This window comes from Nerophis lumbriciformis, linkage group LG11 (genome assembly GCF_033978685.3).
Source record: "Nerophis lumbriciformis linkage group LG11, RoL_Nlum_v2.1, whole genome shotgun sequence".
NCBI classification, from domain to species: domain Eukaryota; kingdom Metazoa; phylum Chordata; class Actinopteri; order Syngnathiformes; family Syngnathidae; genus Nerophis; species Nerophis lumbriciformis.
The window spans coordinates 47,386,040-47,400,827 of NC_084558.2; the positions used below are offsets into that span (position 1 = coordinate 47,386,040).

Sequence of the window (14,788 nt, forward strand, 5' to 3'; positions counted from 1 at the left end):
AACTACAACTTTATTTTCTCATCAAAATACGACATCTCTCAAAAAGGTCCTAATCTCTGAAAATCAGGTCATAAATTAGCACTTTGTCCCTCAGAATTTGACATTTTACCTCCGAAAGTTATGACCTCTTTCCTATAACAATATTATTTTATGATGATTATAAAATTGTTTATATTTTTCTTGTAATATTATCCTTTTTTTAATACAATTCCAAATTGTTCGTCTTAAAATGCTTTTTTTTTGTAACAATATAATTATTTTCCATAAAATTAAAAATAATATAATAATATTATGAGCCTTTTCTTCATAATGTTCCAAATATTTTGCTGTGTTTTGGTGTTCTCCTGCCTTCCCTTTTATTTTGTGCTTGCATTTTCCCTGGTGTGGTTTTTCTCTTCAGTTCCCTCTTCCTCGGCACACCTGCAGCTAATCAGTTCTTGCACTATTTCAGACAGCCGTGCGTTGTTTCCGGTTCCTTCCATGTTTGCTTGACCTCCAAGTCCGGGTACGTTTTTTTAATGTTATGACCTTTCTGAATATTGTATCTTAAAATTATGACTTTTTTCTTGTAATGTTATGACATTTCTCTTAAAAAAGGCCTATTTTCTCTCTTAAAATGATTTTGTTCCCACCCTTTTTTCATAAAATTAAATTTTTGCTAAAATGATTTTTTTTAAATTCCTAATATGTTGCCCTTTTTTCATCATATTAAACATGTTCCTCTTGAAATATTACTTTTTTCTTATATTCTTGATCCTTTTTTCATTAAATTCTACATTTTTCTTCTTAAAATTATTACATTTGTTAGTCATATGATTATGACCTTTTTATTCATATTATTCAAAAATGTTCCTCCTAAAATGATTACTTTTTTCTAGTAATTTTATGACCCTTTTTTTCCCATTAAATTTAGAATATTACTTATAATTACCTTTTCCATTAAAATTATATAGCTTTTTTCATTTAAAAAAATGTTTTCTCTTAAAATGTTTTTTTTACTAGTAAAATGATGCCTTTTTAATGTTTTTTTTTAATCATAAAATGTTTCTTGTAAATTATGCTCCTTTTTTCATAAATATTAAAATGTTTACTGTTGAAAAATATATTTCACTTGTAAAATTATGATCCTTTTTTAAATAAAATTCAAATTTTTAACAATAAAATAAAATAAAAATGTAATTACATTAAATAAAAAGAAAAACAATTAAATTAAAATAAAGTTAAATAAAATTATCTTACTTTTAATATTTTGACCCTTTAAAAAAAAAAAAATTTTTCTCAAAAGTAACAATATTTCCTCTTAAAATGATTACCATTTTGGGTTAATATTATGCACTTTTTTTTTTATATATATAAAATGTAAATATTTTTTCCTCCTAAGATGATTATTTTTCCTCCCTTTTTTATTAACTTTTTTCATTTGTCCTCATGAAATGATTATTTTTTCTCGTAACATTTTGCCACTTTTTTCATTAAATAAAAAATGTTTTCTCTTAAAATGATTACTCGTTTCTTCTACTATTATGACCCTTTTTTCATACCTTTTTTTTTTAATTCTCCTAAAATAATTTTATATGTATATATATATATATATATATATATATATATATATATATATATATATATATATATATATATATATAATTTTATTTATTATTATTTTTTTTTTTAAATGCTCCTGAAATTATGACTAAATATTTCCTCTTAAAATTATTACCTTTTTTGGGGTAATATTATGCACCTTTTTTTTTTTCATAAAATCCAAATATTTTTCCTCGTAAGATGATCATTGTTCCTCCTAAATTTATTACCCTTTTTTATTAAATTTTTTTATTTTTTCTTCTGGAATGATTACTTTTTTTTTCGTAATATTTTGCCCCTTTTATGAATACAATTCACTATTTTCTCCTCTAAAAATTATTACTTTCTTCTCGTATTATTTTGCCCCTTTTTCCATTAAATTAAAAATGTTTCCTCTTAAAATGATTACTCTTTTCTTCTACTAGGACCCTTTTTTCATAAAATTAAAATTAAAATTCTCCTAAAAGAATTATCTTTTTTGGTAATATTATGACCCTTTTATAGATATAATTTTTTTTATTTTTTTTATTCTCCTGAAATTATGACATTTTTGTGATACAACTTTCTGTTTTCATACAAATTTTTATATTTCCTCTTAAAATGATTACCTTTTTGGGGTAATATTATGCATCTTTTTTTTTCATAAAATCCAAATATTTTTCCTCCTAATATGATTATTTTTCCTCCTACATTTATTACTTTTTTTTCTTTTTTTCTTCTGAAATGGTTACTTTTTTTTCGTAATATTTTGCCTTTTTTATGAATAGAATTCATTTTTTTTCTCCTCTAAAAATAATTACTTTTTTCTTGTAATATTTTGCCCCTTTTTCCATTAAATTTAAAAATGTTTCCTCTTAACATGATTACTCTTTTCTTCTACTATTATGACCCTTTTTTTAATAACATTTTTAAAAAATATTCTAAAATAATTATCTTTTTTGGTATTATTATGACCCTTTTATTTATATATATATATATATATATATATATATTTTAAATTCTCCTCAAATTATGAAATTGCTGTGATATTACTTTCTGTTTTCATACAAATCTAAATATTTCCTTTTAAAATGATTACCTTTTTGGGGTAATATTATGCACCTTTTTTTTTTCATAAAATCCAAATATTTTTGCTCTTCAGATGATTATTTTTCCTTCTAAATTTATGCCCCTTTTTTATTTACATTTTTTATTTTTCCTTCTGAAATTATTACTTTTTTCTCTTAATATTTTGCCCCTTTTACAAATAGAATTAATTTTTTTCTCCTCTAAAAATAATTACGTTTTTCTCGTAATATGTTGCCCCTTTTTCCATTAAATCAAAAATGTTTCCTTTTAAAATGATTACTCTTTTCTTCCAATTTTATAACCTTTTTCATAGAATTTTTATTTTTTTCTCCTAAAATAATGACTTTTTGGTAATAATACGACCCTTATATATATATATATATATATATTTTTTTTTTTTTTTTTTTTTTTTTCTCTTAAAATTATGACTTTTTGTAGTAAAATGCTGCCCCTTTTTTTCATTAAAATTTTTAAATTTCCATCTTAAAAACATCCATTTTTGTACTATCACCATTTTCATTCATACAATTCTGAATATTTCCTCTAAAAAGGATGACTTATTTTTGAAATATTAAGACCCTTTACTTTGTAAAACTTTATTCTCAGAAGACATTTGTTGATTTAGTCCTTTGCTGTCCTCTTAGTGAGACTAAAAAGTCTTGAAATGCTGGCTGAAAGTTGTGTTTGGTGCTTTTATGGATGACTCCTTCTTCTTATCACAACATGCAGGATGTTCTTATCACCTTCACCTTTGTTTGCTGCTCTTGGCGGCCGAGCAGCCGACTGGAACTAAGGAGACATCTGCCCTCAGTCCTTTTCTCCTTCCTGCTCTCAGTCCTCCTGCCGTGCACTCGCACTTGCTGCAAGTCTGCTTGCTGTTAGGGATGAAGAATAGTTGGAATTGTTGCGGGTGCAGGATTGTGTTGGACTTAGTTGATCAGGACCCCAGCGTGCAGACCACGACAACAGCAGACGGAACATGAACCATGACCAACCACGGTAAGAAATCATCATAATAATCATAATAATGTTATCTTTATGTATTTTTTTTTTATCAAAGTCTGATCTGAAAGAACCACTTGAGAAGTGTGTGACTGAAGGTCAATGACTAGGTCACAATAATAATAATAATAATAATAAAGTCATTAAAAGGAGGAGGATGACTGTCACAATAATAATAATAATAATAATAGTAAGTCACTAAAAGGAGGAGGGTGACTATGTCACAATAATAATAATAATAATAATAATAATAATAGTAAGTCACTAAAAGGGGGTGACTAGGTCCTAATAATAATAGTAATAGTAAGTCACTAAAAGGAGGGTGACTGTCACAATAATAATAATAATAATAATAATAATAATAGTAAGTCACTAAAAGGAGGAGGATGACTGTCACAATAATAATAGTAAGTCATTAAAAGGGGGTGACTGAGTTCTAATAATAACAATAGTAAATCACTAAAAGAGGGGGGTGACTATGTCACAATAATAATAATAATAATAATAAGTCACTAAAAGGAGGAGTATGGCTGTCACAATAATAATAATAATAATAATAGTAATAACAATAATAATAATAATAGTAAGTCACTAAAAGGAGGATGACTGTCATAATAATAATAATAGTAAGTCACTAAAAGGAGGATGACTGTCATAATAATAATAGTAAGTCACTAAAAGGAGGAGGATGACTGTCACAATAATAATAGTAAGTCATTAAAAGGGGGTGACTGAGTTCTAATAATAACAATAGTAAATCACTAAAAGAGGGGGGTGACTATGTCACAATAATAATAATAATAATAATAATAATAATAATAGTAAGTCACTATAAGGGGGTGACTGTCACAATAATAATAATAATAAATAATAAGGAGGAGGATGGCTGTCACAATAATAATAATAATAGTAAGTCACAAAAAGGAGGAGGATGACTGTCACAATAATAATAGTAAGTCATTAAAAGGGGGGTGACTGAGTTCTAATAATAATAATAATAATAATAATAGTAAATCACTAAAAGAGGGGGTGACTATGTCACAATAATAATAATAATAATAATAATAATAGTAAGTCACTAAAAGGGGGCGACTATGTCACAATAATAATAATAATAATAGTAAGTCACTAAAAGGGGGCGACTATGTCACAATAATAATAATAATAATAGTAAGTCACTAAAAGGGGGCGACTATGTCACAATAATAATAATAATAATAGTATGTCACTAAAAGGGGGGTGACTAGGTCACAATTATTATTATTATTATTATTATTATTGTGACCTAGTCACCCCCCTTTTAGTGACTTACTATTGTTATTATTATTATTATTATTATTATTATTATTATTGTGACAGTAAGCCTCCTTCTTTTAGTGACTTACTCATCATCATCAATCTTTATTGCATACCTTAAGATCCATTAAACATAAAAAAACAGAACAATAAAACATAAAAACAATAATACATACTATTATTATCACTATTATTATTATTATTGTGACATAGTCACCCCCCCCCTTTTAGTGATTTACTATTACTATTATTAGAACTCAGTCACCCCCTTTTAATGACTTACTATTATTATTTTGACAGTCATCCTCCTTTTAGTGACTTACTATTATTATTATTATTATTATTATTATTGTGAAATAGTCATCCTCCTCCTTTTAGTGACTTATTATTATTATTATTATTATTGTGACAGTCATCCTCCTTTTAGTGACTTACTATTATTATTATTATTATTATTATTATTGTGAAATAGTCATCCTCCTCCTTTTAGTGACTTATTATTATTATTATTATTGTGACAGTCATCCTCCTTTTAGTGACTTACTATTATTATTATTATTATTATTATTGTGAAATAGTCATCCTCCTCCTTTTAGTGACATTATTATTATTATTATTATTATTGTGACATAGTCATCCTCCTCCTTTTAGTGACTTATTATTATTATTGTGACATAGTCACCCCCCCTTTTAGTGATTTACTATTATTATTATTAGAACTCAGTCACCCCCCTTTTAATGACTTACTATTATTATTGTGACAGTCATCCTCCTTTTAGTGACTTACTATTATTATTATTATTGTGAAATAGTCATCCTCCTCCTTTTAGTGACTTATTATTATTATTATTATTGTGACAGTCATCCTCCTTTTAGTGACTTACTATTATTATTATTATTATTATTATTATTATTGTGAAATAGTCATCCTCCTCCTTTTAGTGACCTTATTATTATTATTATTATTATTGTGAAATAGTCATCTTCCTCCTTTTAGTGACATTATTATTATTATTATTATTATTATTATTATTGTGACATAGTCATCCTCCTCCTTTTAGTGACTTATTATTATTATTGTGACATAGTCACCCCCCCCTTTTAGTGATTTACTATTATTATTATTAGAACTCAGTCACCCCCCTTTTAATGACTTACTATTATTATTGTGACAGTCATCCTCCTTTTAGTGACTTACTATTATTATTATTATTATCATCATTATTGTGACAGTCATCCTCCTCCTTTTAATTACTTATTATTATTATTGTTATTATTATTATTATTATTATTGTCACAGCATCCTCCTCATTTTAGTGACTTACTATTATTATTATTATTATTATTATTATCATTGTGACATAGTCATCCTCCTCCTTTTAGTGACTATTATTATTATATTATTATTATTATTATTATTATTAGTGTGACACAGTCACCCCCCTTTTAGTGATTTACTATAATAATAATAAGTCACTAAAAGGAAAAGGATGACTAGGTTCTAATAACAATAATAATAAGTCCGCGAATGATCATGTTAACAACTCATAGTGGCGTGATTTGGTCATGTGATCAGAAATGAGGTCATATTTGTCGTCAATAATCGTCACCTTCAGCAAACAATCTTTTCTTTCTTTAGCCTTTTTCCTTCTGTGAACATGATGATGATGTTCTTGCCATTAACCCAACACAAGATCTATCCTATTTTTATTATTATTAGCATTACTATTGTTATTATGATTATTATTATGATGTGACTAAGTTACTGGAGTTCTTCCGGCAGAATTACAACTTTTTTTTATCATTATTATTACTATGATGATGATTATTATGGTGTAACTTTAAGTCACTGGAGTTCTTCTGGCAGAATTACGACTTTATTATTATTATTATTATTATTATTATTATTATTATTATTATTATTATTAATAATAATATTGTTATTATTATTTGACTAATTTACTGGAGTTCTTCTGGCAGAATTACGACTTTATTATTATTATTGTGCTGTGACTTTAGGTTACTGGAACTCTTCTGGCAGAATTACGACTTTATTATTATTATTATTATTATTATTATTATGTGACTTTAAGTTACTGGAGTTCTTCTGGCAGAATTACGACTTTGTTATTATGATGATGATGATTTATTATGATGATGATTTATCATGATTATGGAGTGATTTTAAGTTACTTAAGTTCTTCTGGCAGAAATACGACTTTGTTCGCATGAAAGTCACATTTTCTTTGTTTAATACAAAAGTCTTATTGTTATGATATCATAAAAATAAAGAAGTTATTGATACAGTTAGTTTTGCCAATCGTTTTCTTCTCAGATTATAAGACTAAAAATTATTTTTTATTAGACGTGTACTTTACGTTTGTAAATGTTTTAATTTATTGTCTTACTATTTTTATGACAATTAGTAATACAAAACAGAAATGACTTTGATGTAAAATGACAACATTGTTTTAAACTTAATGCTTCTTTTTTCTGCAAAATGACTTTTTTTCCCCCACAGAATTGTGAAACTTTATTTTTGTGATATTACTATTTTTTCCTCTTCATATTACAACTTAGTTTACAACTTTTTTTTGTAATTATCTACAAAGATTAATTATTTATTCAATTATGTTTCTTATTATATTATGGTTTTATTTTTTTCATATTACAAATGAATATTTTCCCCTGAAACGTCCTTTTTTTAACGCAAACATATTTAATATCACTAGTTTATAACATTTTTATCATTTATTATATTTTGCGGCACATGTTCAAAACTATTGTGTTGCGGTACAATCATTTCAAAGATGGTTCTTAATTATAAAATTAATCATAATAGTAGGAATAATAATAATGATGGTCGTGTTCTTAAAGTTCAAATGTTTATGATTTTATTCATTTAATATTACAAATTGATATGTTCATCTTGAAACTGCACTTTTTAATGCAAAAATATTTAGTAGTATCACAAGTTTATTCTATGAATGTATTACATTTTTATCATTTGTTATATTTTTTGTGCCAGAAATGTTAAAAACTCTATTGTGTTGTAGTACAATAATTTATCAAAATAATAATCATCATAATAATAATCATAATCATAACGGTATAAATAATAATAGTGAGAATAATAATGATAGTCATATTACTGGTAGTAGTAATAATAATAATAATAATATTATTATTAATAATACATTTAATATTATTAATAATAATAACGATTGTCATATTACTAGTAGTAGTAATAATAATAATAATAATAATTATTATTATTATTATTATTATTATTATAATTATTATAATAATAATGATTGTCATATTATTAGTAAAGATGATGATAATAATACTAAATACTAATAATAATATTAAAATAGTAATATAATAATGATGGTCATATTTGAAGTTATAATAATACAAATTTAAAACAAAAACAAAATAATAATAAATAATAACAATAGTAATAATAGCAATAAAGGTAACAATAGTAATAATAACAATAGTAATAATAACAATAGTAATAATAACAATGATGATAATAGTAATAATAACGATAGTAATAATAATAACAATATAATAGTAATAACAATCATAATACCAATAATAACTTTTGTAATAATAAAAATTAACAGTAGTGGTGATAATAATAATAATAACAATAATAACAATAGTAATAATGAGAATAACAATAGTGATGATAATAGTAATAATAATAACGATAGCATTAATAATGAGAATAACAATGGTAATAACAATAGCAATAATAAAAAATAGTAATAATAGTAATAACAATAATAGCAATAATGATAATAATAACAATAATGGTAATAATAACAACAGTAATAATAACAATAATAGTAATAAATAACAATAGTCCTCCATCCATCCATTTTCTACCGCTTGTCCCGTTCGGGGTCGCGGGGACAATAGTAATAATAATAGTAACAATAGTAATAACAATAGTAAAAATAGTAATATAATAACAAAAGTAATAATAGTAATATAATAACAAAAGTAATAATAAAAAATGAGAATAACAATAGTAATAATAACAATAGTAATAATAACAACAATAGTAATAAAAATAAGAATTGTAATAATAACAATAGTAATAATAGCAATGATAACAATAGTAATAATAATAACAATAATAGTAATAATAGTACTAACAATAGTAATAGCAACAATCATAATAATAAAAACAGTAATAAAAACAATGATAATGTAATAATAACAATAATAGTGATAACAATAGTAGTAATAATAGTAATAAGGTTGGCGAGATGGAGGTAGCACGGCCACAGAGTTGTGCGTGTGAACGTAGGCGAGGTGCACGTCCAGTCAAGATAAATGTGTTTGTTCAGCGCTCACATTGTTTCCTCCACTTCCTGCTTCACTTGGCGGCCATCCACCCAAAAAAGGTCCAGGATCAAGCTCCGCCCCTCGGTGGCAGCAGTGACGTCTCCCAGGGAGGGAGTCGGCCTCCTGGCATGTGCCAGTAGAACCATGCAGCTGCTCTACATCGGCCTGGAGCTGCTCATCGCCTGCTTGGCCGTGGCGGGAAACCTGCTGGTGTGCTGTTCCGTCTGCCTCAACTCCAACCTGCAGAGCATCACCAACTTCTTCGTGGTGTCGCTGGCCGCCGCCGACATCGCCGTGGGGCTGCTGGCCATTCCCTTCGCCATCACCATCAGGTGACTTTTCAACATCTTACGAGGACCCGTCACGCTTGCAACTTGCTACTACCACGCTGGCATACCCACACTTGTAACGCCACGACTTGTACGACTCTGAGGTGTGCCGCGTCGGAATCGCCTAGAAAATGTTAGCATATGTCAAGTACCAAGTTATGTGACTCTGGAGTAAACTGTTGCAAAATTAGCAAAAAGTTAGTTAGCATGGTAGCAGTTAGCATGTGTCACGTAACAAGTTATGTGACTGTAAGATGTACCACTGCAAAAATTAGCTAAAAAAAAGTGTAAAATTAGCTAAGAAAAGTGCAAAATTAGTTACGAAAAGTGTAAAATTAGCGTAAAACGTTCGCATGCCGACAGTTCTAATGCAACAAGTACCAAGTTGTGACTGTGGAGCAGTTAGCATGTGTCACGTAACAAGTTATGTGACTGTAAGATGTACGACTCTGCAAAAAGTAGCTAAGAAAAGTGTAAAATTAACTAAGAAAAGTGTAAAATTAGCTAAGAAAAGTGTAAAATTAGCTAAGAAAAGTGTCAAATTAGCATAAAAATTTAGCATGCCGACAGTTCTAATGCAACAAGTACCAAGTTATGTGACTGTGGAGTAAACGGTTGCAAAATTAGCAAAAAGTTAGCTAGCATGGTAGCAGTTAGCATGTGTCACGTAGCAAGTTATGAGACTGTAAGATGTACGACTGCAAAAATTAGCTAAGAAAAGTGTGAAAGTAGCTAAGAAAAGTGTAAAAGTAGCTAAGAAAAGTGTCAAATTAGCATAAAAAGTTAGCATGCCGACAGTTCTAATGCAACAAGTACCAAGTTGTATGACTGTGGAGTAAACGGTTGCAAAATTAGCAAAAAGTTAGTTAGCATGGTAGCAGTTAGCATGTGTCACGTAAAAAGTTATGTCACTGTAAGATAAACGACTGCAAAAATTAGCTAAGAAAAGTGTAAAAGTAGCTAAGAAAAGTGTAAAATTAACTAAGAAAAGTGTCAAATTAGCTAAGAAAAGTGTCAAATTAGCATAAAAAGTTAGCATGCCGACAGTTCTAATGCAACAAGTACCAAGTTATGTGACTGTGGAGTAAACGGTTGCAAAATTAGCGAAAAGTTAGTTAGCATGGTAGCAGTTAGCATGTGTCACGTAACAAGTTATGTGACTGTAAGATGTACGACTGCAAAAATTAGCTAAGAAAACTGCAAAATTAGCCACGAAAAGTGTAAAATTAGCGTAAAAAGTTAGCATGCCGACAGTTCTAATGCAACAAGTACCAAGTTGTGACTGTGGAGCAGTTAGCATGTGTCACGTAACAAGTTATGTGACTGTAAGATGTACGACTCTGCAAAAATTAGCTAAGAAAAGTGTAAAAGTAGCTAAGAAAAGTGTAAAATTAGCTAAGAAAAGTGTCAAATTAGCTAAGAAAAGTATCAAATTAGCATAAAAAGTTAGCATGCCGACAGTTCTAATGCAACAAGTACCAAGTTATATGACTGTGGAGTAAACGGTTGCAAAATTAGCAAAAAGTTAGTTAGCATGGTAGCAGTTAGCATGTGTCACGTAACAAGTTATGTGACTGTAAGATGTACGACTGCAAAAATTAGCTAAGAAAAGTGTAAAATTAGCTAAGAAAAGTGTAAAATTAGCTAAGAAAAGTGTCAAATTAGCTAAGAAAAGTGTAAAATGAGCGTAAAAAGTTAGCATGCCGACAGTTCTAATGCAACAAGTACCAAGTTATGTGACTGTGGAGTAAACGGCTGCAAAATTAGCAAAAAGTTAGCTAGCATGGTATCAGTTAGCATGTGTCACGTAACAAGTTAAACAAGTTATATGACTGCAAGATGTACGACTGCAAAAATTAGCTAAGAAAAGTGTAAAATTAGCTAAGAAAACTGCAAAATTAGCTACGAAAAGTGTAAAATTAGCTTAAAAAGTTAGCATGCCGACAGTTCTAATGCAACAAGTACCAAGTTGTGACTGTGGAGCAGTTAGCATGTGTCACGTAACAAGTTATGTGACTGTAAGTTGTACGACTCTGCAAAAAGTAGCTAAGAAAAGTGTAAAATTAGCTAAGAAAAGTGTAAAATTAGCTAAGAAAAGTGTCAAATTAGCATAAAAAGTTAGCATGCCGACAGTTCTAATGCAACAAGTACCAAGTTATGTGACTGTGGAGTAAACGGTTGCAAAATTAGCAAAAAGTTAGCTAGCATGGTAGCAGTTAGCATGTGTCACATAACAAGCTATGTGACTGTAAGATGTACGACTGCAAAAATTAGCTAAGAAAAGTGTAAAATTAGCTAAGAAAAGTGTGAAATTAGCTAAGAAAAGTGTCAAATTAGCTAAGAAAAGTGTCAAATTAGCGCAAATTACCTTAAAAAGTTAGCATATATCAATTGCAAAGTTATATGTCTTTGGAGTAAACTATTGCAAAATCAACCCAAAAAGTTAGCATACTAGCGTCAGAAAGTTTCTTGTACCCAGTTATATGACTGTAAGATGTATGACGCCGAAATTAGCTAAGGAAAGTGTAAAATTAACGTTAAAAAAGTTAGCATGCTAACATTAGCATGCTAGATGTTGACGAACAAGAACAAGGAGCATTTTGACATTGGAACTGTTCAAATTGCTGGAGAACTGTGGAATGTGTACAAGTTTGTATCGTGCTCATTTCACACACTGCTGTGGGGCGGCCCTCCGTTGCTTCATGCAGAAACCCTCAAAGTTGAATCCTTTCATGACACAAAATCTTACACCTCTTAAAATGTATTTATTTTAATATTATGACATTTTCTCTTTATAAAATTCTAAATGTTTATTCTTAAAATGAGGACCTTTGTCTAAGACATTTTTTTAAATCAAAAATATTTAAAATTTTTACTTTGTCTCTCTGCAGTGAATATGCTAACAGTTGAGATTTTAACAGCTATTTTGTTTTATTGTTTTAACCCTAAATGTATTTAATTGGATTCAATTCAATGTATTTTAATTTAATTTAATTCAATTGTATTTTATTTTATTTCAATCTAATGTTTGATCTTTGTAATCAGACTTAACTTGAACAACAGGGCGGCTTTAGCTAATTAATTTAGTTTTGTTTAATTCAATTCAATTATCTTATCTTATTTTATTGTTTGATCTTTGAACTGGCACAATACGTTGGGGCGGCTTGAGCTAATTTATTTTATTTTATTTCATATTGTTTGATCTGTCAACTAAACAGCACGTTGGGGCGGCTTAATTAATAATTTCATTTCATTTCATTAAATTGTATTTTATTTGATGTTATTTTATATTATTTTATCTTATTTTATTGTTTGATCTTTGAACTGGTACAACACGTTGGGGCGGCTTGAGCTACCGGTAATTTATTTTATTTTAATTTATTGTTTGATGTTTGAACGAGTACCTCATGTTAGAGCGGCTTGATTAATAATTTCATTTAATTCCATTTGATTCAATTTTATTTAGTTATTTTATTTAAATATTTTATTTTATCTTTGAACTAATACAGCATGTTGGGGCAGCTTGATTAATAATTTCATTTAATTTAATTTTATTATTTTATTTTATTGTTTGATCTTTGAACTAGTACAGCATGTGGGGGCGGCTTAATTAACCATTTCATTTCATTTTATTTGATGTTATTTTATATTTTATCTCATTTTATTGTTTGATCTTTGAACTGGTACAACACGTTGGGGCGGCTTGAGCTAATCTATTTTATTGTATTTTAATTGTTTGATTTTTGAACTAGTACAGCATGTTAGAACGGCTTGATTAATAATGTCATTTAATTCCATTTAATTCAATTTTATTTTATTTTATTTTGTTTGTTTTTTTATCTTTGAATTGGTACAACACATTGGGGCGGCTTGAGCTGTTTTATTTTAATTTTTAATTTAATTTTATTTTTATTTTATATTATTGTTTTATCTTTGAACTAATACAGCATGTTGGGACGGCTTGATTAATAACTTCATTTAATTTCATTTAATTCAATTTTATTTTATTTTGTAAGTTTATTTTATTTTATTGTTTGATCTTTGAACTAGTACACAACTTTCGGGCGGTTTGAGCTAATTTATTCTATTTTATTTCAATTAATTTTATTATTTATTTTACATTTTTTAATTTGTATTTATTTTAATTTTATTGTTTGATCTTTGAACTAGTACAACACGTTCAAGCGGTTTGACCTAGTTTATTTTATTATATTTTATTTTATTGTTTGATCCTTATAATGGGACTTAACTTGTACAACACGTCGGGGCGGCTTGATTTCCAGTTTTTAAAAGTGTTTTCTAAATAGGTCCTGAGGTCGAGGGTGTACCGTAGTCAGCTGGGTAGTTTCCAGTGGAAAAAAACAGATGACTATGCTAACCCACCACGTCCTGGTTGGGGTGGCGGAATGCCGTCCCACAGCAGTGTGTCATCAGGAGACATACGGTGTAGAGATTGTATTTTTTTATCAGTTTTTGTTCCCATTTGTGTTGCAATCCAGCACAGGATTTTGTGCCGACTTCCACGGATGTCTCTTCATCGCCTGCTTCGTCTTGGTGCTGACCCAGAGCTCCATCTTCAGCCTGCTGGCCATCGCTGTGGACCGATACATCGCCATCAAGAACCCGCTCAGGTGAGACGACAACAACAACATTGTAAATAAAAACAGAATACAATCATTTGCAAATCCTTTTCAACTTATATTCAATTGAATAGACTGCAAAGACAAGATATTTCATGTTTGAACTGAGAAACTTTTTTTTTTTTTTGCAAATCATTAACTTAGAATTTAATGGCAGCAACACATTGCAAAAAAGTTGTCACAGGGGCATTTTTACCACTGTGTTACATGGCCTTTCCTTTTAACAACACTCAGTAAACGTTTGGGAACTGAGGAGACACATTTTTGAAGCTTTTCAGGTGGAATTATTTCCCATTCTTGCTTGATGTACAGCTTAAGTAGTTCATTGGCATTGTCTTGCTGAAATAAGCAGGGGCGTCCATGATAACGTTGCTTGGATGGCAACATATGTTGCTCCAAAACCTGTATATACCTTTTCAGCATTAATGGTGCCTTCACAGATGTGTAAGTTACCCATGTCTTGGGCACTAATACATCCCCATACCATCACAGATGCTGGCTTTTACACTT

At 28.6% G+C, this 14,788-nt stretch overlaps 1 protein-coding gene across 1 annotated transcript in view; it reads left to right on the forward strand.

Moving 5' to 3' along the window:
• Window positions 1-428: 428 nt before the first annotated feature.
• LOC133610302 (adenosine receptor A2b-like) overlaps window positions 429-14,788 on the forward strand; it is a 19,126-nt gene continuing 4,766 nt past the window's right edge. The window contains exons 1-4 of the mRNA XM_061966467.1: window positions 429-505; window positions 3,379-3,648; window positions 9,369-9,641; window positions 14,138-14,269. Of these exons, the coding sequence (XP_061822451.1) occupies window positions 3,629-3,648; window positions 9,369-9,641; window positions 14,138-14,269 (425 nt within the window). The 5' untranslated portion in view covers window positions 429-505; window positions 3,379-3,628. The remainder of the gene's footprint in view (window positions 506-3,378; window positions 3,649-9,368; window positions 9,642-14,137; window positions 14,270-14,788) is intronic.